This window comes from Podarcis tiliguerta (genome assembly GCF_965153285.1).
Source record: "Podarcis tiliguerta genome assembly, chromosome: 10".
NCBI classification, from domain to species: Eukaryota; Metazoa; Chordata; class Lepidosauria; order Squamata; family Lacertidae; genus Podarcis; species Podarcis tiliguerta.
In genome coordinates, this window is record NC_139543.1 from 16,580,221 (window position 1) to 16,602,510 (window position 22,290).

At 43.3% G+C, this 22,290-nt stretch overlaps 1 protein-coding gene across 4 annotated transcripts in view; it reads left to right on the forward strand.

Moving 5' to 3' along the window:
* The window catches only part of GRM8 (glutamate metabotropic receptor 8), a 556,320-nt gene that overhangs the window by 15,636 nt on the left and 518,394 nt on the right, over positions 1–22,290 (forward strand). For all 4 annotated transcript variants that reach the window (XM_083399543.1, XM_083399541.1, XM_083399542.1 and 1 more), the window contains exon 2: positions 4,509–5,371. In XM_083399543.1, the coding sequence (XP_083255669.1) occupies positions 4,862–5,371 (510 nt within the window). In that variant the 5' untranslated portion in view covers positions 4,509–4,861. The remainder of the gene's footprint in view (positions 1–4,508; positions 5,372–22,290) is intronic.

The following is a 22,290-nucleotide window of genomic DNA, read 5'->3' on the forward strand; positions in this document are numbered from 1 at the left end:
ATTAATTCTGGGCTTGATCCTGTCATGCCTAAGTTCTCCATCAGGAGGCTGGGAAGAATATACAGTGGTACCTCGGGTTACAGATGCTTCAGGTTACAGACTCCGCTAACCCAGAAATAGTACCACAGGTTAAGAACTTTACTTCAGGATGAGAACAGAAATTGCGCAGTGGTGGCAGCGGGAGGCCCCATTAGCTAAAGTGGTACCTCAGGTTAAGAACAGTTTCAGGTTAAGAACGGTTAAGCCGAATCCTACCTACACCTGGAATCAATAAAGTTCTGGCCAATTTTAAAATCCCAGAACATTGTATTGTCCAGTTTATTCACCTTCCTTAGTTGAGGCCTTGCAGTTGCTTCCACACAGCGCCTTATCACGCCACTGCAGCAATGCTATAACAGGGGTGCCCAAGCTTTTTTCAAAGAGGGCCAGATTTGATATTTGATGAAGTGAACACACATGAGGGCCACTAAAATTTTAGTAGCAAGAAATTGGGAAAATACTGAAACACCTGATATAGCAGACTGGCAAACATTCATGGTAGAATACTTGCAGCTGTCAAAGGTGACGGGAAGAGTTAGAGGCCAAACAAAACAAAAAGTCCACAAGGAATGGAGAATATTTAAAGAATATTTGAAGAACCATGGTGTAAAGGGTAATCTCCTGGCAGACCTAGACTGAGCCTTGTAGTATATAAAGGTAATTGACAATTTACATAGAAATTTGATAAAAAATAGAAGAAAGAAGTAACTATGAGGTAAAAGTTTATTTAACAGATAACATACAATGAGAATGTGGAAGTCTTTTTTAAAACCTCAAGTACTTTTTCTTCTTCTTTATTCTTTTTTCTTAAATTGTAGCGTCATGTGTATTGTGAGGTATACAAAGTATCTTTGCTTCAGTTGCCATCATTTTCTTTTTTGTTACCAACAAAAACAGAGTGTTGTATAAATGTATATATAAAAAAATAATAAAGATTGAATAATAATAATAAAAATGCATGAGGGCTGACTAAAGTTGTTGACCTTTTTTTAGGAATATAGCACAGGGGCCAACTGACTGGCAGGCTAGATTAGGCCCCTGAAACGGACTTTGGACAGGGCTGTGCTAGAACATGAGAAGTGATGTGGGAAAGTTCCCTATTTTCCAGAGACAGTCCCAGATTTACAGAAGCCTTTCCAGTTTCTGATTTGATTCCAGAATATCCTGCCTTTCCTTAGGACGTCCCTATTTTCATCGGAGAAATATTGGAGGGCATGGAGTTATCCAACCCCTGAGCCGTCTGAAGACAGCTCTGTATAGGGAAGCTTTTTATGTTTAATGTTTTATTATGTTTTTTTATATATTGGAAGCTGCCCAGAGTGGCTGGGGCAACCCAGTCAGATGGGCCGGGTACAAATAGTAAAGAAGCTGTTGTTGTTGGAGGGTATGAGATAGCATGATTTCTTCATATGTCTGTGCTGCTTGCCCACAGGAAACAGTTGTTGTTGTTTAATCATTTAGTTGTGTCCGACTCTTCATGACCCCATGGACCAGAGCACGCCAGGCCCTCCTGTCTTCCACTGCCTCCTGCAGTTTGGTCAAACCTCAGTCTTATTAAGGCAGTGGAAGAACACAACCTTAAGTTCTCTATCTGTAAAGTGAGGAGAGTGACATTTCTCAAAGAACTATAGATCACCTATAGAGGTAACATAATTAGTAGCCATATCAATAATAATAATAATAATAATAATAATAATAATAATAATAATAATAATAATAATAATTTATTTATTAATAATTTATGGGTTTCTCCAGCCACCCTGGGCGGCTTCCAACTGAATATTAAAAACAATACAGCATCAGACATTAAAAACTTCCCTAAACAGGGCCGCCTTCAGTTGTCTTTTAAAAGTAAAATAGTTGTTTATTGCCTTGACATCTTCTGGGAGGGTGTTCCACAGGGCAGGCGCCATTACCAAGAAGGCCCTCTGCCTGGTTCCCTGTAACCTCACTTCTCGCAGTGAGGGAACTGCCAGAAGGCCCTTGGCACTGGACCTCCGTGTCCAGGCTGGATGATGGGGGTGGAGATGCTCCATACAAGATGGCTTCCATTTTCCTTCAACCATGTTGCATTTCCGTCCACATGGGAAGCCGTAATATTGCAGTGGTTTCGATATGGTTTCTTTACACAGTGAGTCCGCTTCCCAAATCCTTGAGGTAGACATAAAGATGAGTCTGCCGCATCAAGCCAGTGGTTCAGCCAGTCCGGCATCATGTTCTCAAAGTGGCCAGCATATATGTCAGGTGGGCCTGACATATGGCAGCAAATGGCCTCTGGAGGCTTAATGCCTCTGACAGGGGAGATGGAACAAATAAGCTGGTGGCTGTTGAAAGCCTTATCCTCCACGAATTTGTCCAATCCACTTATACTACAAACACAATTTCATATGATATACAGTTAATTCTTTACAGCCACCCCAAAGTAGCTTTTAGTTTTCAGCTGTGAACATAAAACCGAAACCTGATGGAAGATTTAGCTTTTATGGCGCTTGATCCTCTAATCTGCCATGCAGGACAAGAAACGGACAGGATCAAGTACTGTTTTTATGGCAGTGTTGAAAGTCCTGGAGTTACGCCGTTTCTACAAATTTTCCAGCAGGAAAGTGAAACAGCTTGGGTCAGTGGAGCAGCGCTGGTGAAATTAATTTCTTCTTTTTGGGGGGGTAATTTTCATTTCTTTATTTATTACATTTATACCTCCCATCTTTCCTCCAGGGAGCTCAAGGTGGAATACAGTGGTACCTCAGGTTCTGGAGGTCCGTTCTTAACCTGAAACTGTTCTTAACCTGAAGCACTACTTTAGCTAATGGGGCCTCCTGCTGCTGCCACACCACAGGAGCCCAATTTCTGTTCTTATCCTGAAGCAAAGCTCTTAACCTGAAGCACTATTTCTGGGTTAGCGGAGTGTGTAACCTGAAGTGTATGTAACCTGAAGCGTATGTAACCTGAGGTACCACTGTACATAATTCTCCTCATTCCTACTTTATCCTCACAGCAACCCTGTGAGGAAGGTCAGGCTGAGATTGAGTGACTAGCCCAAGGCCTCCCAGTGAGTTCTATGACTGGGTGGAAGTTTGAACTTTGGTCTTCCAGGTCCTCATCCTATACTCTTAACTATTATGGGACACAGGCTCTGTAATCCACACTAATAATAAATATCACATCACTGACAATATATCACTTCTCATTAAAATAATACTAAGGGAGTGTGCAGTAAAAAACAAAAACTTAATACAAAACCATTTCAACACCTCCCCCAATTAAATATACAATAAAAACAATTCACTATGAATTCAGTTACAGTAGTCAGTAATCATCATTCCACTGGTGTCAGCGGTCAGGGAAAGCTTTGGGAAATAGATATGTTTGCCATTTTTTTTGCCTCACAAAAAACAGATGTAGGCAGAAGAATGAAAGTACAGTGGTGCCCTGCAAGACGAATGCCTCGCAAGACGGAAAACCCGCTAGACGAAAGGGTTTTCCGTTTTTCAATGCGCTTCGCAGGACGAATTTCCCTATGGGCTTGCTTTGCAAGACGAAAATGTCTTGCGAGTCTTGAGATTTTTTTTCACTCCCCACCCCCTTTTTCTAAGCCGCTAAACCGCTAATAGCCTTTTAGCAGCTAATCCGCTAATCCCTTAAGCCTTTAATAGCCGCTAATAGCCGCTAAACCGCGAATAGCACTAATCCGCTAATCCGCTAATGGGGTTGCTTCGCAAGGCGAAAAAAACGCTAGACGAAGAGACTCGTGGAACGAATTAATTTCGTCTTGCGAGGCACCACTGTATAGAACAATGCGGCGGAATAGCAATAAGATTATACAGTCCTTTCCTTAGGAACATGATTGGGCAGAAATTCCCTTATGCTGATGCAGTTTTGCAAACATAAAGGATGTGCATTATCTCAACAGCATGAGCGCTATGTTTCAAAGCTTATATACCTGCAACCCAAAGGAACAGAATGCAAAGAATAGAATGCAATGGAACTGTCGGTTCAGACCTTGTTGGACTGAGCTTTTGCTGTCGCTTCAGCTCTGCTAATGTAATCGCTGCCTTGCTCTCTCAGGGGTAATCATGGAATCATAGAATTGTAGTGTCGGACATCATAGACTTGTGCCAAAAAGAGACTTGTGGATGAGTTGTGCATCTTTCCACAATACTGGGTAGTATCTGAAGTGGCAGATGTCCCTTCATTCCCCTCTGAGACACGTGAGCTAAAAGTGCATCTGCGCTTGAAATTCTTCCCGCAGAGGAGATGTTTGAGTCACCCCTTCGGTTGCCCCCTGAAACTAATGTTTCCAAGTAATGGAATGTGAGTATATTGACAAAGAGCAACCAGTTAATATCTCCAGAGGAAACGAAGGGTAAAACCTCAGCAATAAACTCTGTTCCAGAAAATGATAATAGTGTAATAGCAAAATTAAGATAGCTGAACTAAGCAGTTTTCTATATTTTTTCCTGATATTTCAGGAGTGTCTCCATCTCAGGACATCATCCAAGGATGTGAACAGCTGATCTCCTCCCAGCATCGGATGCTTTTACCCTAATGACAGTCTGCCATCGCTGAAAATACTCCACAAGCAAAGGTAACACATGGAAAAGTTCACCCCAATGGATTCCTTTTGTGAAAGGCTTCTTGAGGACTTTTGTTGAGAAGCAACTACCACCCTACTGTCCTCCTTTTCTACCTACTGCATGGTCCTATCTTCTGATTCATTGGGCACTGATGGTAGCCTTCAGAAGGGGCAGTTTCAAATCGTCCACCTTCACCTCTAGCCAGAGAAGAACCTGGGTCTTGGATTGCAACAACACCTTCCGGAAAAATGGTATACGAGGACAAGCATCTAGTCTCCGGCCACTGTTTCTTCCTACTCGCAGCCAAATTCTGTTGGATGCTCCCGATGATGCGAGGAACTCATGGCCAGGAATATGCCCACTCCATCCGACTCGATGGAGATATCATCTTGGGGGGACTTTTCCCTGTCCATGCAAAGGGGGAAAGAGGAGTACCTTGTGGGGAGCTCAAGAAGGAAAAGGGGATCCACCGGCTCGAGGCAATGCTATATGCAATCGATCAGATCAACAAGGACCCTGACCTCCTTGCCAATGTCACTTTAGGTGTCCGGATACTAGACACTTGCTCCAGGGACACCTACGCTTTGGAGCAGTCTTTAACATTTGTGCAAGCCTTGATAGAGAAAGACGGGTCCGACGTGAAGTGTGCTAATGGAGACCCACCTATTTTCACAAAGCCGGACAAGATAACAGGGGTTATAGGTGCAGCTGCAAGTTCAGTGTCCATTATGGTGGCTAATATTTTAAGACTTTTTAAGGTAGGTGTGCTTTTAACTCTTCATCTAATGTGTGAAATGTAATGAACGCAAGTAAGAAGCAATCTAGTTGTGGTTTGGGGTATCCCAGCAAGAACAATTTCCCCAATATAATACAAACCATAGTTCAAATATTAGGGGGAATAAATTTGTATCCCCCTATTCATATATGTGGTATGTGTTGGACAATATTTCATATCTTAAGTGTGTGTGTGTGTGTGTGCGTGCGTGTGTGCGTGAGAGAGAGAGGGAGAGAGAGAGGAAAGGTCTAATGGGGAAATAATGAAGATTGTTGTAGACTGTATATTATTATCAACAAGTGCCATATAGAAATGCACATGGCACTTCACAGGACATGCTAATGTCCCTGCCTTGAGAAGCTTATAGTCAAATATCTTCTCCCTTTGAGGAGATGTTGGAGAAGAGTGGTGGGAGTTGAATGACAGTGTAGGCTTGTAGACTTGGGGTAGGGCAGGGGTCAGCAAACTTTTTCAGCCGTGGGCTGGTCCACCATCCCTCAGACCATGTGGTGGGCCGGACTATTTTTTGAAAAAAATAAATAAATGAACGAATTCTTATGCCCCACAAATAACCCAGAGATGCATTTTAAATAAAAGCACACATTCTACTCATGTAAAAACACCAGGCAGACCCCACAAATAATCCAGAGATGCATTTTAAATAAAAGGACACATTCTACTCATGTAAAAACACGCTGATTCCCTGACCGTCCACAGGCCGGATTGAGAAAGCAATTGGGCCACATCTGGCCCCCGGGCCTTAGTTTGCCTACCCCTGGGGTAGGGGGTGAATAGACTTCACTACGTTTATTACTATTACCAAAGTTAAAATAAGTTAAAAAGGTAAGGGACCCGTGGATGGTTAAGTCCAGTCAAAGATGACTATGGGGTTGCGGCCCTCATCTCGCTTTCAGGCCGCGGGATCTGGCATTTGTCCACAGACTGCTTTCCGGGTCATGCGGCCAGCATGACTAAACCGCTTCTGGCGCAACAGAACACTGTGACGGAAACCAGAGTGCACGGAAACACTATTTACCTTTCTGCCACAGTGGTACCTATTTATCCTCTTGCACTGGCATGCTTTCAAACTGCTAGGTTGGCAGGAGCTGGGACAGAGCAATGGGATTCGAGCTGCCAACCTTCCGATCGACAAGCCCAAGAGTCTCAGTGGTTTAAGATCACATTACAAGTCATATGTGGAGTTCTGCTTAGACATGTGTGTGTGTTCTAATATTATTTCGAAACCTTTGAAGCAGAAGTCCATTCAAACAACTTTAAGAGTGGCCTAGATGGGATAATAACAAAATACAACAATATAGGGTTAGAAGTTATGCCTCAACGCAGCAGGGCAGATTAAATTCCCAGGTAAAAAATCCTGTTACAGACTGATAAATCTAAATGGCTTTGGAATTTTTTAAAAAAAGACATTCTCTTGAGTATAAAAATAAAACAGAGATGGTGCCAGGGAAACCTTCCTGGGGACGGAATTCCACACCAAAGATGGGATGTCACAACTGAATCAACTCTCTCTCTGGTCACTACCCACCTTGCTCCTGGTGGCATGCAGACTTGCAGACAGGCCTAAGAGGATGATCTTATTACTCAGACAGATTTGTGTGGGAGGAAAAGCAATCATTTAGACCCTTAGCTATTTTTGCTTTAAAGCAGGGGTTAGGTCCTGGGGGCCAAATGTGGTAATTTGCGTTTCTCTGTCTGGCCTTTAGGACTCTCCCCAGAGCACACACTTTCCTCAGCCTGGCTAGAGTGTGTCTTGAACCCTTGTTTGTCTGGATGGGGGATAGAGAGGAGCGCATGAATGTGTGAATATAGAAGCCGGTCTATATACAAAGATAAAAGTTACACTCATTGCTCTAACCATTTTTACCTCTGTCTCTGCGCTCCACTGTTATGTGGCCCCTGGAAGGTGGTCCAGGATGGAATTTGGCCCTCGGTCTGAAAAAAAGGGTTTCTTATTCCTCACTTAAAGGTTAAGGACAGTGCTCTGAATTGTGCTTGGCTTGGAGGATCCAGAACGGGAACATTGCGCAGAACAGAAGCCATGGTGTGTTTAACAATTGCTAGTGCAGACTTTTGTTTTGCAGAACTTTGGTTATGCACCTGTGAACTTAATGGATCATTTAATTGAGGTAGATGCAACTATCAATACTTCAGTGTATTCACTGTTGTGGCTCAGGCTATTTCTGTATTTAATTGTGAGTTCTTCTAGACTACCTCTGTCTGACAACACAATTATAGGACAATCAGATCCAAGTCTTACACACAAATCTGCTTGTAAGAGGACCAGGGAGGATCTTTTAAATGGGCAAATATGCCTGGAATGCTGGAAATATTGATCCGTATGTCTAACCAAATTAAATATAATGAAGTGTCATTACTTCTCTGAGAAACTGAGCCTCTTCCTTAATTTTTGCAAGGTTATAATTTTTCCCAGACGAGTCCCAGCAGCTTGCTTCAGAACAACAATTGCGTTGACGTGTAATTGATTACCTTCATCATATACTTTATTATGTCCTAGAGCATAAACAGTGGAAAGGTAAACTGCCACTTCTAGACTCATCAAGCACAGTGGACAGATGACAGAGCCCTAATCAATAAACTCAGTTGGAACTGATTAGGCAGCTAGCATTTAATTTTAAATCCTGCAGGATGGTAAATAGATAATGGTGCATTAGATGGTTTCAGTACATACCATGGATGCTGCTTCTTATTATCTGGAGTGACACTTATTATCCCAGTTCTCTTCTCATCTCCTGTTGGGAATGATCATGCTTATAACGAAGCCTACACACCACACACAAACACAGATATGTGAACCGCTTCCATTTGCAAAGCCTGCAAAGTATCTGAGCTGAATGTTGCGAAAGTTCTATCCTTTTCATTCATACATGAAAATGTCCGACAACCTGAGTTAGCATTTGGCTAGCAGTTCAGCCACAAGCTTCAAACAAGAGATGGGGGACAGTGCTGAATGCTGCCTTAAGTTGCCAAGAATTAAGCTCTCCTTTTGGAGGATGGCGCAGTTGTCCTATGGAGCCTCCACACTGGCGGTCAACATGGCTCTAAGCATTTAGGGATGGTCATGCTATAGAGGGCAAAGGAGTAGTTTGACTCTCCATTGGCAACTGTCCTAGGTCACCCAAAGGAATATTTACACCACAGAGACTAGAGATGGATGAATCTCTCAGTTTCATTTTGTCGTTTTTCCACGCTTAAGTTCCTTTCTCCGCATTTCCACATCAGTTTGCAATTTTTGTAAGTCACAAAAATTCACCAAATTTCTTCTAAAATACACGTCTTGTACTTTTGCCCAGTGCATCTTTTTGCAAAGCAGGTTCCTATAATTTAACACATTGTTCTGTGCTGCCTTCACTAATACGTGCATCTTTATGCGTACATTACCCAGTATATGCATATTTTGTACATGTCACTTGACTTGAGAGCTTCGTTGCAAAATTCGAAGGTCTGCTTCGTTTCTGGTTCGCGTCCCGTTTCAGGAAGTGCAAATTAGGTAAATGTGCCTTTAAATGCAGACTATCTCTAACATCCCTAACTGAGACACATGCTTTTGAAAGAGATGCTTTTTTCCCAGCCATTCCTCATGGCATTCCTTGGAGATGCAGTAACACATCTGGTGTGAATTCACTTGCCTGCAATTTTCCAGCTGCTGCCAGACATGATGAGTGGAAAGGATCAGATCAGTGAAAGCTTATAAGAAATATTGTTCATATTTGTATCTTGCCATTGCTCACAGAGTTCTGGAAAGTGGTTTTAGAATCATAGAACTGGAAGGGACCTGAATAACACCAACTGCTTAATGTAGGAAATCCAGAATGAGAGCACACCTAACTCGCCTCTGCTTATAGACCTCTAGCAAGAGAGAACTCACCACTCCTTTAGGGCACTGGCTGCCATTGCTGAGCTGCTCTTACCATCAAGTAATTTTTCCAAATGCTCTCTAGCTAAATCTTATAACTTAAGCCCTCCTGGGCAATAGAGAATACAGCAATCCTATGAAGTAGATCAGGATGAAGGAAATGCAACTTTTCTGGCTCAGCTGTCAAACAGCATAGCTTAGTAAGGATGTGAGACATATTTGTCTACCCTCCCGAATCATTATGCTATAGAGTGCTTAGAATCATGGAAATCATTTTTATATTTAAATGGCTGAGAGTGCAGCATAGAATAAAAGCATCTGAACACGCTCAAAACACTCCTTTTCTTTATAGCACTGCTTGTGAGTATTGGCTCAGAGGTTTGCAGGGAATTACTATTTCCTACCTTAAAAATGCTGCTATAGAAATGAGTGTTTGAAAATGATCTGTCTAGGTGGTAGTTTAAACCCACCCTCCCCCAAAAATCTGAGTCACTCTTGATTACATTCCTGTCTTTGCAGGTAACTATCATACTGCCTTCTGTACGCATCTCTTTTTTTAATTGCCTGCTCCTTTTTCTCAAGTCTTTTCTACCCCGGTTAAATAATACATAAATCAGAAGTAGTGATAGACATCTTGGTCACTTAATGCAGGGTCAACTAGATTACAGCTCTCCCTCGTTTTTACTATTGGAGACAGCAAAGTCGACTGATTTTAGAAACTAATCCCTGTAGAACATGCATTAGCTGCACATTGAGAACAGCAAGAAGGAGAGAAGCCAATGAATTGTCTCCGATAGCAGCAATTTGTCTTCTGAAAGCATGACAGCTACTTCCTGATTTCCATTATGCAATGAGATTGCAAATAACACTCCACTGCAGTCTTAATCAATACAGAGTCACATGGTGCCCCCCTCTGGGGAAGCTCCTACTTACCCATTTAATTGATGTAACACAGTTGCTGGCAAAAGGAGGCGATATCTCTTTCAGGTTTTAATTATAGATCATGCAAAATAACTTTAATGAGAGTGGGGTAGGGGAGAACCTAGAACATGATATTTGAAGGGACTTGTATTTTAGGGCTTATATAGGTGTTTGAGAGAAGTACACAAAATTGCTTTGGAATGGAGGAAATCAACATTCTGTTCTTCACAATATTGTCATTGGCGAATCTTATCACATGAGTTCAAGCTGAAGCCCAGACTCCCTGAAAGGCCTGGGGCAGTTCACTGTCTCAGCCTCCTCTTCCTCAAGAACAACTTCATCCCTCACACTCTCCCAAAGCCATTTCCCAAAGTACTGTCACACTCTGCTGTGGCCAAGAATAACTCTGGCTCTTGGCATACCAGTAGGAGCAAGATTGATATCCAGATTCAATTGTTGCAGAAGTGTGTGAAGAAATTAGTAAAAAGAGAGCTTAGCATCACATCCAAACCCAATGTTGTTGTTTAGTCATTTAGTCATGTCCGACTTTTCGTGACCCCATGGACTGGAGCACGCCAGGCACTCCTGTCTTCCACTGCCTCCCGCAGTTGGGTCAGACTCATGTTGATAGCTTCAAGAACACTGTCCAACACTCTCGTCCTCTGTCGTCCCCTTCTCATTGTGCCCTCCATCTTTCCCAACATGAGGGTCTTTTCCAGGGAGTCTTCTCTTCTCATGAGGTGGCTCAAGTACTGGATCCTCAGCTTCATGATCTGTCCTTCCAGTGAGCACTCAGGGCTGATTTCCTTCAGAGTGGATATGTTTGTTATTCTTGCAGTCCATGGGACTGTCAAGAGTCTCCTCCAGCACATTAATTCAAAAGCATCAATTCTTCAGTGATCAGCCTTCTTTATGGTCCAGCTCTCACTTCCATACATCACTACTGGGAAAACCATAGCTTTAACTATACGGACCTTTGTTGGCAAGGTGATGTATTTGCTTTTTAAGATGCTGTCTAGGTTTGTCATTGCTTTTCTCCCAAGAAGCAGGCATCTTTTAATTTCGTGACTGCTGTCACCATCTGTAGTGATCATGGGACCCAAGAAAGTAAAATCTCTCACTGTCTCCATTTCTTCCCCTTCTATTTGCCAGGAGGTGATGGGACCAGTGGCCATGATCTTCGTTTTTTTGATGTTGAGCTTCAGACCATATTTTGCACTCTCCTCTTTCACCCTCATTAAAAGGTTCTTTAATTCCTCCTCACTTTCTGCAATCAAGGTTGTGTCATCAGCATATTTGAGGTTGTTGATATTTCTTCTGGCAATCGTAATTCTAGCTTGGGATTCATCCAGGCCAGCATTTCGCATGATGAATTCTGCATATAAGTTAAATAAGCAGGGAGACAATATACAGCCTTGTCGTACTCCTTTCCCAATTTTGAACCAATCAGTTGTTTACATATCCAGTTCTAACTGTAGCTTCTTGTCCCACATAGAGATTTCTCAGGAGCGAGATGAGGTGATCAGGCACTCCCATTTCGTTAAGAACTTGCCATAGTTTGCTGTGGTCGACACAGTCAAATGCTTTTGCAAACCCAATATCGTGTTTATTTATCCCTTACAAGCCACAACCCCTAGCCAAACACAATGCATAGTTTAGTGTTGACTTACAGTCAGGGCCGGCCCAATGCATTTTGGCAACTGAGGCAAACCACAAAATGGCAGACCCCCTACCAGGGAAGAAGGAATGAGTGAAAATCTATAACAGGCTTCCTCAACCTCGGCCCTCCAGATGTTTTGAGACTACAGTTCCCATCATCCCTGACCACTGGTCCTGCTAGCTAGGGATCATGGGAGTTGTAGGCCAAAAACATCTGGAGGGCCGAGATTGAGGAAGCCTGATGTATAAGAAGAACAAAAGGGGAATAAACAAGTGTCCCTATTTTCCAAGTGTCCCTATATTCCAGGGACAGCCCTGGATTTACAGAAGCCATCCTGGTTTCTGATTTGACCCCAGAATTTGATCCCTATTTTCCTTGGAGAAATGTTGGAGGGTATGGTAGGATGTCCCTATATTCCTTGGAGAAATGTTGGCGGGTATGGGGTTATGCAACCTCCGAGCCAAGGAGATATGTAACTATACAACCTTTGGAAGACAGCTGAAGGCAGCCCTGTAAGGTTTTTGTTTTTGTTTTTTAAAAAAATGTTTCATGCTGTATTATGTTTTTATATATGTTGAAAGCCACTCAGAGTATGGATGCAGGCAATGGCTAGGGTCACAAGAAAGTAAGGAGAGTCCTGCTGGTTTAGGCTAATGGCCCGTCTAGTCTAGCATCTTGTTCCCCCAGTGGCCAACCGGTTCTTATGAAAATCCTGCAGGCAATAGCACTCTCCTCACTTGTGATTTCCAGCAACTGGGTCTGTGGGGATATGGTGTCTCTAAGATGTTTAATGATTCTGCATGCCTGCCAATTTTCTGCAGAAAAACCACCTCTGACCACCTCTCCCAAGGCTTCAGATACATATTCCCCCCTCTCTACCCAACCATGGGGAGGATGAGCAGCTGCAAGCAGAGAGGGATTTTTTGCGGAGAGTGGGGTGTGGGGAGGAGCAGAGACAAATTGAACCTGCCTACTGCTGCTTTCCCACTCCAAATCACTCTTTTCCGAGGCTGCTTTTTCTCACTTCTGCAAGAAGTGGCTGTTTGCATAACACCTGTTCACATATAGTCGTTCTGTTATCCTGCTCTTAGAGGGATAAAACATAATGACTGCTGCTCCATGTTTTTATTGCTTGCTGTGCATTGCGCAGACCTGTCTCCTTAGCCACAGCCACTCATGGAACAACCTTTTAGGGGCTGAGCCTAGGGCTTGCCGATCGGAAGGGCGGCGGTTCGAATCCCCGTGATGGGGTGAGCTCCCATTGTTCGGTCCCAGCTCCTGACAGCCTAGCAGTTCGAAAGCATGTCAAAGTACAAGTAGATAAATAGATACCACTGTGGTGGGAAGGTATGGTGTTTCCGTGCGCTGCTCTGGTTTCGCCAGAAGTGGCTTAGTCATGCTGGCCACATGACCCAGAAAAACTGCGGACAAATGTCAGCTCCCTCCGCCGTTAAAGCGAGATGGGCACTGCAACACCAGAGTCGTTCGCGACTGGACTTAACTGTCAGGGGTCCTTTACCTTTACCTGATAACAAGGTGAAAACTTGGCATCCCTCACTCTTGATGCCCAGGATTATCCCTGCATCTCTTGATCACACAAGTAATGCATGCTTTGTGAGGATTTTGGGGATTGTGTGTGTTGATTTATTGCATCCTGATGTAAGCTGCCTTGAGGATCACTTGTTTCAAAAGTAGGTATAAGTAAATTAATGCTTTGCTCCAATTGCATCGTTAAGATGGGCAAAAATGTATAGGCTTCCTTGATCTTTCTCAAGTGTCCCTGAAGGCTTAGAAGATACACCAATCTCACAGCTAGGCAAGAACTGTACTATCTTTGTTAAACAAGAACATAACAGCAACGGGGAACTCCCTACTCCGCCCAGTAATGATTAAATCCTGTGATTAATTTATATACACACTGGAGCTTCATGGAGAAAGGAGCCGCACTCTGGTTGCTTCTGAAGACGCCTTTCTTATCAGTCAGTCCTCCTACTATCCACATGAAAGAGATTGTAATCATTCCAATTAGTGCAGGGAATTGTTCATTTTGCCTCTTTCTTGTACACCCACATTGTACCTAGTATAAATTTATCTCCAAACAGTGTGTTTACATGATCTTGGGGAAGCGGATGCTGTTGCAAAGGCTGCTAATTTAGACTTGCTAACCTGATGGCGACTCTTTGGCATCAGTAAGGAACTTCAGGGCTTTTGAACCCCCTTCCTTTCAGTCTAAAGGTAAAGGTAAAGGGACCCCTGACCATTAGGTCCAGTCGTGACCGACTCTGGGGTTGCGGCGCTCATCTCGCTTTACTGGCCGAGGGAGCCGGCATACAGCTTCCGGATCATGTGGCCAGCATGACTAAGCCACTTCTGGCAAACCAGAGCAGCGCACGGAAATGCCATTTAACTTCCCGCTGGAGCGGTACCTATTTATCTACTTGCACTTGGAGGTGCTTTCGAACTGCTAGGTTGGCAGGAGCAGGGACCGAGCAATGGGAGCTCACCCCGTCGTGGGGATTTGAACCGCCGACCTTCTGATCAGCAAGCCCTAGGCTCTGTGGTTTAACCCACAGTGTCACCCATCTAGCCTGCCGTTATTTTCATCAGCTGATGTGTACAGCAAAGGTGGCATTTTTCCGTCTCCGCCATCTTAAGCAGTTGGTCCCTTACCTTTCTTGCCCTGATCTGGCCACAGTGATCCATGCGATGGTCACCTCCAAGCTTGATTATTGTAACTCGCTCTACTCGGGGCTGCCCTTGAAGCTCACCCAGAAACTCCAGCGGGTGCAGAATGCCGCGGTGTGGCTCCTTATGGGGTCCTTGCCGTGGGATCACATTCATCCAGTGCTTTACCAACTGCACTGGCTCCTGGTGGAGTACAGGGTCAGGTTTAAGGTGCTGGTTTTGGCCTTTAAAGCCCTATGGGGCATAGGACCCACATACCTACGGGATCGCCTCTCCTGGTATGCCCTGTGGAGGACCTTAAGGTCCACAAATGACAACACCTTGGAGGTCCCAACTCGCAAGGTGGTTAGATTGGTCTCAACTAGGGCCAGGGCATTTTCAGTACTGGCCCCGACTTGGTGGAACGCTCTGTCACAAGAGACTAAGGCCCTGAGGGACTTGACATCTTTCCGCAGGGCCTGAAAGACAGAGCTGTTCTGCCTGGCCTTTGGTTTGGACTCAGTCTGACCCTTATGTTTCCCTCCCCTTATGGTTTTGATCTATGGGCTACTATTAAAATGAGGCTGCATTTTAAATTGTATTTTAACCCGTATTTTAAATTGGTTTTTCCCCCATTATGTTTTAATTATAATTTTACTGGTGTTAGCTGCCCTGAGCCCAGCTCTGGCCGGGGAGGGCAGGGTATAAATAAAAAATTATTATGATTATGATTATTACATTTAATTCCTCATTCAAGCTAAATGAGAGACATGTTGCAGACATTTATTTATTTTTGTTAAGAAACGAATGCTCCATCTTTCTGACATCATTGGCAAGGCGGCTTGCAAAAATAAGTTTTCACCTGATACCTAAAAGATAGTGAAGAAGGCAACAGGTGAAAGGTAGTTCATGGTTGGGGTGCCACCACAGAGAATGTACTGTTCTCACTAGACACCCCATGTAACCACCAAAAATGGAGACACCGAGAGCTTGGTCTGAGATTATCTTAATGTATGTGCGTGTTGATAATTCAAAATCCTTTTTGTAATCCCTGAGAAAGCGTCAAGTGCCATGTCAGAGGGTCTGTACAAACTGAAGTCCAGGTTGAGCGACTCAACAATAAAGCTTCTTCTTGGTCGCAACAGAATCCTGTGTATTGGGCCAAAGATGTAAATCCAGCTACATATCTCCACCCACATTACAATGTTCATTGGCCTTATTTTGAACTGGAGGCATGCTTCTTTTGATGGGAAAATGGATATGCAAGTTTTACATTGCATGAACTGGAAGCGGCATGTGGGTATTTGCATGCTGCTAATTTTGGTATATTGCAACTGACTTTTTCTTTTTAGCAAGTAGGAACATTTGTTTTTACTTGGTTGCTTTTGTTCTTTATGTGAGAAAGAATACTGGCTGACACCAGTTACTTCAGTGCTCATTGTTTTGGCAATGCAACATTTAAATATCATAAACAATAATCCAATCAGTGGTCTATCAGAGGTGCTGTGGTCCAAAGCTAATGGGAAGTTATCGTTCTAAAGTTCTACTGAAACCAGTGCAGTAAGGGGGGCCACTAGGGGGCGCATTGGAAGATGGCCGACAATACCATCTCTCTGACCCACATGGGGTAATTAAGAGGCTGTTATGGGAGTAGGCAGCCTCCCTTGTTGCCCCAAGGAAATGGGGAACACTGCCCTTGCCTGCTGTGCCCATAAATCACCCCCTAATTCGAAAGAAGGGGGTGAGGGCCCTAGGCAGAATGCCCCCGTGTGAATCTCAGCTCTCCTGGACGCTGTCTCTGATCGCGCACTAGCTGCAGCAATTTGGAATAATTAATTACAAAAGAAGCAAATGCACATATTTCAAGTGAAGAAGGGGGGTGAAGTCTGCTAATTTAAGTGACCTCTGCGAAAGAAGACAACAGGTTGGAGAAACAGGAATATTTTACGATGAAGATACACCAAAGGCTGGGTATGTTGACAATGGGACTGAATGGGGGGGGGGAACCTTTTTTACTTTCCTTCTATGTGATTTACAAGAACCCCTCCTCATTGGAATCGTCAGTTGAACTGACCCAAGCAGGATGATTAAGGTCTGTGTGGAGATAAACTTTAACCAAAAGTATGCTTTATGGAGATCGAGAAGCAATAAGAGCTTTTGGAATGGCACAGCAATTAATTCAGAGTCACCATCTTGCCAAAGGATTTATAGCCGAGAGAAGGAACGGACTTGTTTTCAGACTGCATTCCTGGTGAATCTCCTCAGAGGTTTTGAGAAAGGAGGCAGATTGGTAAAGATTAATGACGCTAAGACTGTTTTGATGTATGGAAGTGATGTTACATGGAAAACGTCTGGATACTGGATAAAAAATAATAATACTGGATAAAAAAATAATAATATCCACGCAGGATTACAAACTGTTCTAACCAGCTTGTGGAGACTATCTGAGGTCACAAACAGAAAGGAAAAATATATGAAAATAACAACAAGAGATGTGGAAAAACAAGAAGAAAGGACTGGATAGTACTGTGAACATCATAAGGTTAGATTTGTGGACATTAAAACAGCAGTAAGAAGCAAGAAATTGATTGGATCCCCTTCGGAACTTGAAATATGGGTACCCCCAACAAAAATTTAAAATTCGGCTGTGTAATTTGGAATTTATGTAATTTGGTTTGATTTTATGTGATTGGTTGGTTAATAAAAAAATATTCTTGAAACCAGTGCAGTAAGTTACTTGTGATTACTTTCAACCCCATGAACTTCAATGGGCCTTGAAAGTGCTATTTTTCTAGAAAAAGAGTTGCCAGAAGTCACCATGAATGCCTCCCTTGTTCTCTTATAATGGTAATGGTGCCCACCTGAGAAGAGCTGGAACTGAGTTCCAGCAAGTTGTGGCTGAAAAAAAGCCCTGGGCCTTGGGTGCAATAGCTAACTCATTCCTGTGCATGAATACTCAGAAATACGTCCAGTCAGTTCCCTGTGAGTTACTGCAAACAAGATATGACTAGTTGTGCCGACTAATGTTCTTTCTTCGGAGATGTGAGCACACAGCAAAGGGTTCAGGGAGCACAATCCAACTCTCAGTGCCAAAACACTGCGCTAAATATTTTGCTGCACTTGGAAGAGATAATTGATTTTCAAATTCCATGTACATTGCTTGGATTGATTAGCATCAACATTAATTTGTGTTAATTTTCTTGAGCTGAAGGAGTGTCAACTTAACAGTGCATTAATTTGGGGTTTTGCAGGAGACTGTAGACTTTTACACCCTAGGTGTCATGAACATGATTCACCCTTTCTGGCGTCTGCTAGGTGTCAGAGGACGTTTCTGTGCTATGAGTGGGAGTGAAAAAACACATACCGGATTCTCAGGTTCAGAATCTGATTACAGCCACAGGTGAGCTATGCAGAGAAAGTGGAGAGGCTAATGCTTCCTATAGCCTTTTTGAGTTTGGTTTGAGCCTGTACAACAGGTCTGGGGAAACTTTGATCCTCCAGATGTTGTTGAACTACTACTCTCATCCTTCCTGGCCACTGGCCATGCTGGTTGGGGCTACAGTATCACAGCATCTGGAGGGCCAACAGTTCCTCACACTTGTTGTACAACCTTAGCACCATATATTAGTTGCACATCACATGCACAACTGTAACACACAACCTGCGCTGTAGTCATGGCGTGAGTGCTAGTTTGTCTTCTCCCAGTTGCTCCTTTTCGTAAAGGTCCGTGATGATATGATTCTGCTCAGCTCGTGGCAGTATTGATGGAGCTTGAACGTACAGGCAGATGCAAACTGATGCTTGATAACTTACCATAATGATGTGAACAGATTTTATTGTGCACTTAAACTTAGAGGAAAGTTAAACATCCAGATGCATCCCAAACTGTTATAGTGTGAAATTATGTGAAAAATTGAAAGGATGCATGAAATTGGAAACCACACAACTTATCTCCAATTCCAAAATTAACTCTCATGTGTATCTAGTGTCATAACCGATCCTGAAGTGTTATATATTATATTATACTTCTTTCCCTTGAACCAGTGTATCCCATTCTTCTTAGCGGTTTTATTTTGCTTTAATTTGAAGGTTTTACTAGGAGGAGATGGAGCCAATTAAAATCCTGGTTGAAGCGAATGTTCAAGACAATGGGACACAATGACCTCAAACTCTCATTTCATATGTCTTGTATTTTTAAAATTTAAAAAGATCAAGTTTGTAGTCCTTAGCAGCTGCAAAGCTATTCTTGAAAGTGTGTGGGCCAGGCCTGCAACAATTTCAAGAACTAGAAGGATGCCTGAATATAATTTCCCATGGTTGAGGGCAGGACTTGGGCTTATCATAGCTCCTTGCTCCTCTACAATGCTAGCAAAACCAGAATATGTTATGCAAAATAGCTTATGCAAAATAAGAGGGACTCTGGAAACGCACTGAGTTTGTAATGCAGGTCACAGAACTCAGCTTCCTTCAGCACAGAATTGTTATTGATTTGGTGCTGAATTTATTTATTTAGTGCAGAATAAACTCTGCCCTGTATAAGGAGATGCACAAATGGAGAGGAGAAGCTTGATTTCCTCTGGATGACGCCCAGTTTATGCATTAGCTATGTGGTATGCTTGCTGCAGCAAAACTTCTCCTTGACATTTGGTTTTCTGTACATAGGAATTTGTCTCTTTTTGTGCGAGAAAGAGTGTGCCGTAACAGGAACTCAAACTCGCAATTTGAAGTGCCATAGGCCAGCCATTTGTGAGAATCAGACTGTGTGAATCAGGGAACACTTGTTAGGCATAATAGGGAATTTCATGTATGTACATTTGAAGGCTATCAACTGCATTGGTTATTTTGCATGTGTCCCAATTTTCCAGGGACAGTCCTGGATTTACAGAAGCCGTCCTGATTTCTGATTTTATCCTGGAATGTCCTGCTTTTCCTTAGTACATCCCTATTTTCATTGAAGAAATGTTGGAGGGTATGGAATTATGTGTCCCCCGAGCCAAGGAGATAAGTAACTATACAACCTTTAGAAGACATCTCAAGACAGGCCTGTATAGGGAAGTTTTTTTAATGTTCAATATTTTATTGTGCTTTTATATGAGTTGGAAGTTGCCCATCATACTATGGAATAGGACGCCCCTATTTTCATCGGAGAAATGTTGACAGGTGTACACCCACCTGCCAATCAGCAGACATCACTGGATGAGTAAAAGTTACAGCATTTGGGGCTTTTTAGCTTAGTTTAGGGGAAAATTGAGCAAGGGTGTATTGACAGAGGTGTATGGATTTACGCACAGTGTGAAAAAAGAAATAGGCATAATTTGTTTTCCTTCTCTCTTGAAGCTAGAACCCAGAGTCATCAAATGAATGTTGGAAGTTCTGGGCAGACAAAAGATCAGTACAGAGCTGAACCATATAATTATTTACCACAGAGTGAATCCATTTTACTTTTAAAAGCCCATGAACCTATATGTCTGCATTTTGGGAGGGCTTAATCTACTCTAGGAGAGCTCTTGTGCCCGTAAATTTTACCAACTTTGGCCCAAAGTGGAGGAGGTCATTAGCAATTTTAGATACCCCATGATAGGGAATAGGGAACACAGAAATTCTTAGTATACAAAGCAGCTTGGAACCCTGTGGCAGTTTAAAGCAGAGCGAGCACAGAGTGTGATTTGGGAACATATCCTAATATTTCTTAAACGAAACCCCATCATACAATACTGCTGTAGTCAGGACCTGTTTGCAAGTTGATCACAGGTATCTGGTTGGCTGCTAAGAGAATAGGATATATGACTAGATGGACTTTTGATTTGATTTGGCAGTGTTTTTCTTATATTTTTATGACTTTAACGCCCCCCTCTCCCCTGCTGGGAAATGTATGTCTGGTCCCCCTTCTAATTCTTGGAATAACCAGGGTAGCTTCCTGATGAGGTGAAAGCCTGGTTAATGGGCCAATATGGGAACAAAGCGAGCGGTTTGTACCAGAGAGCAAAGGAGTGGGCTGGCAGTTAGAAAGACAAAAAGCAAGAGCTGAGAGTTCAGTGATGTGAGCTAGATGCTAGAAGCAAAGTTTCAGACTGGGAAGCAATGGGTAGTAAGAGGGATGTTTCCGTTTGAATTCAAGGTTGGGGGTTATGGGGAAAGCAAGGCCCTCTTGGGGGTGTTAATGCGGTGAACCCCTCCATCATAGGCTCAGTTTGCATATACAGTGGTACCTCGGGTTAAGTACTTAATTCGTTCCGGAGGTCCGTACTTAACCTGAAACTGTTCTTAACCTGAAGCACCACTTTAGCTAATGGGACCTCCTGCTTCTGCCGCGCCGCCGCTACGCGATTTCTGTTCTCATCCTGAAGCAAAGTTCTTAACCTGAAGCACTATTTCTGGGTTAGCAGAGTCTGTAACCTGAAGCGTATGTAACCTGAAGCGTATGTAACCCGAGGTACCACTGTATGCACATATTATAGAAACACTGCCTTCTCTGCCGTGCCTCATTCCAAGGGAAATACACACCCAGGTAGGATCCTGGAATTCTTGGAATATTGCGTTGCTCAGAGATTGGGTTGGCATGTAGCAATATTTTGGACTTTGGGTGTTACTGGTGCTCACCGTTAAATGTCCCATAGTCTCCAGTTCTGCACATCACACAGCCAACCACCAACAGCACCTATACTGGGTTACAGTTTAAGATGAAAATGCTCCTCATTACCATTTCATCTAAGTGTAATGTTCATCTGAAGCAAACTTCTATTTGCTGGTGCTGCAGAGAGCCACAGATGCCACACCAGGTCCCTGGCGAGCACATTGTAACTAAAATAGCTCTCCCCCCCATTGCCTTATGTTCATTGCCCACCCCCTCCTCCTAGCCCAGCATGGCACAGTAGAAGCAAAGCAGATTTCTCTCTCTCCACCTTCGCTGCTGAAGAGGAGTAATCTGTCAGCTGGACAAAGGTGACAGGCAACAAAAGTGTGGCTCTTGCTTTCAGATCTCGGAGGGTGTCCAGTGTCATTTACCTCTTTAGCAAAGATTATGATAGCAACAGGACACGCTGCGTCTGGGGAAGTTGTCTCAGATACATGAGCATAATTTGAACCACAAGCTTTACTCTCCTAATGACAACAAGTGCTGGTTTTGCAACACAGGCGACTCCATTTATGCAGGGGTTACTGTGGCAATCACACAGGGTCCCCGGACGTTTCACTGTCTACTGATCCCTGTGCCACCACTTTATTTCTCACTGCCACAACCCAGGCCCTACCTGGTACAATAATGAGTCCAGTCAGGGTTAAATTGGAACATAAACTTCTGTTTATTTTTTGCAGCTTAATAAGCGTGTGGTTTCATAGACGGTATTGGTCAATTACAATCATGGGGTGCCTATCCAGACCTATAACTTCCACTACCTGCTCTCACTCACTAAACCACCTCTCAGATATTTACTTGTCTTCCTAGCTCCTAACTGTTCCTGACTCAGCTTATTTCACTACACTAACTCAACCTACCCACAGACTCTATCCCAATTCACTCCCACTCCAACCAACTACCCAATGAACTCCCCTTTCGCCCCTCCCAGAGCTGGTTTTATAGTCCCTCTGACTCCACCCCCTGGGTTCTGACTGGGTAACCTGTTTAACTATTTCACCTCCAGCACTCTCATATGTTAACGTCACAATTACGTACTGGGGATAGCACATGGAAGCCAAAATTGAGTTTAGACAAAACACACTGGGTTTAATGGAGGGCGGGGTTGCCAAAGTCTTCTCCCTCCAT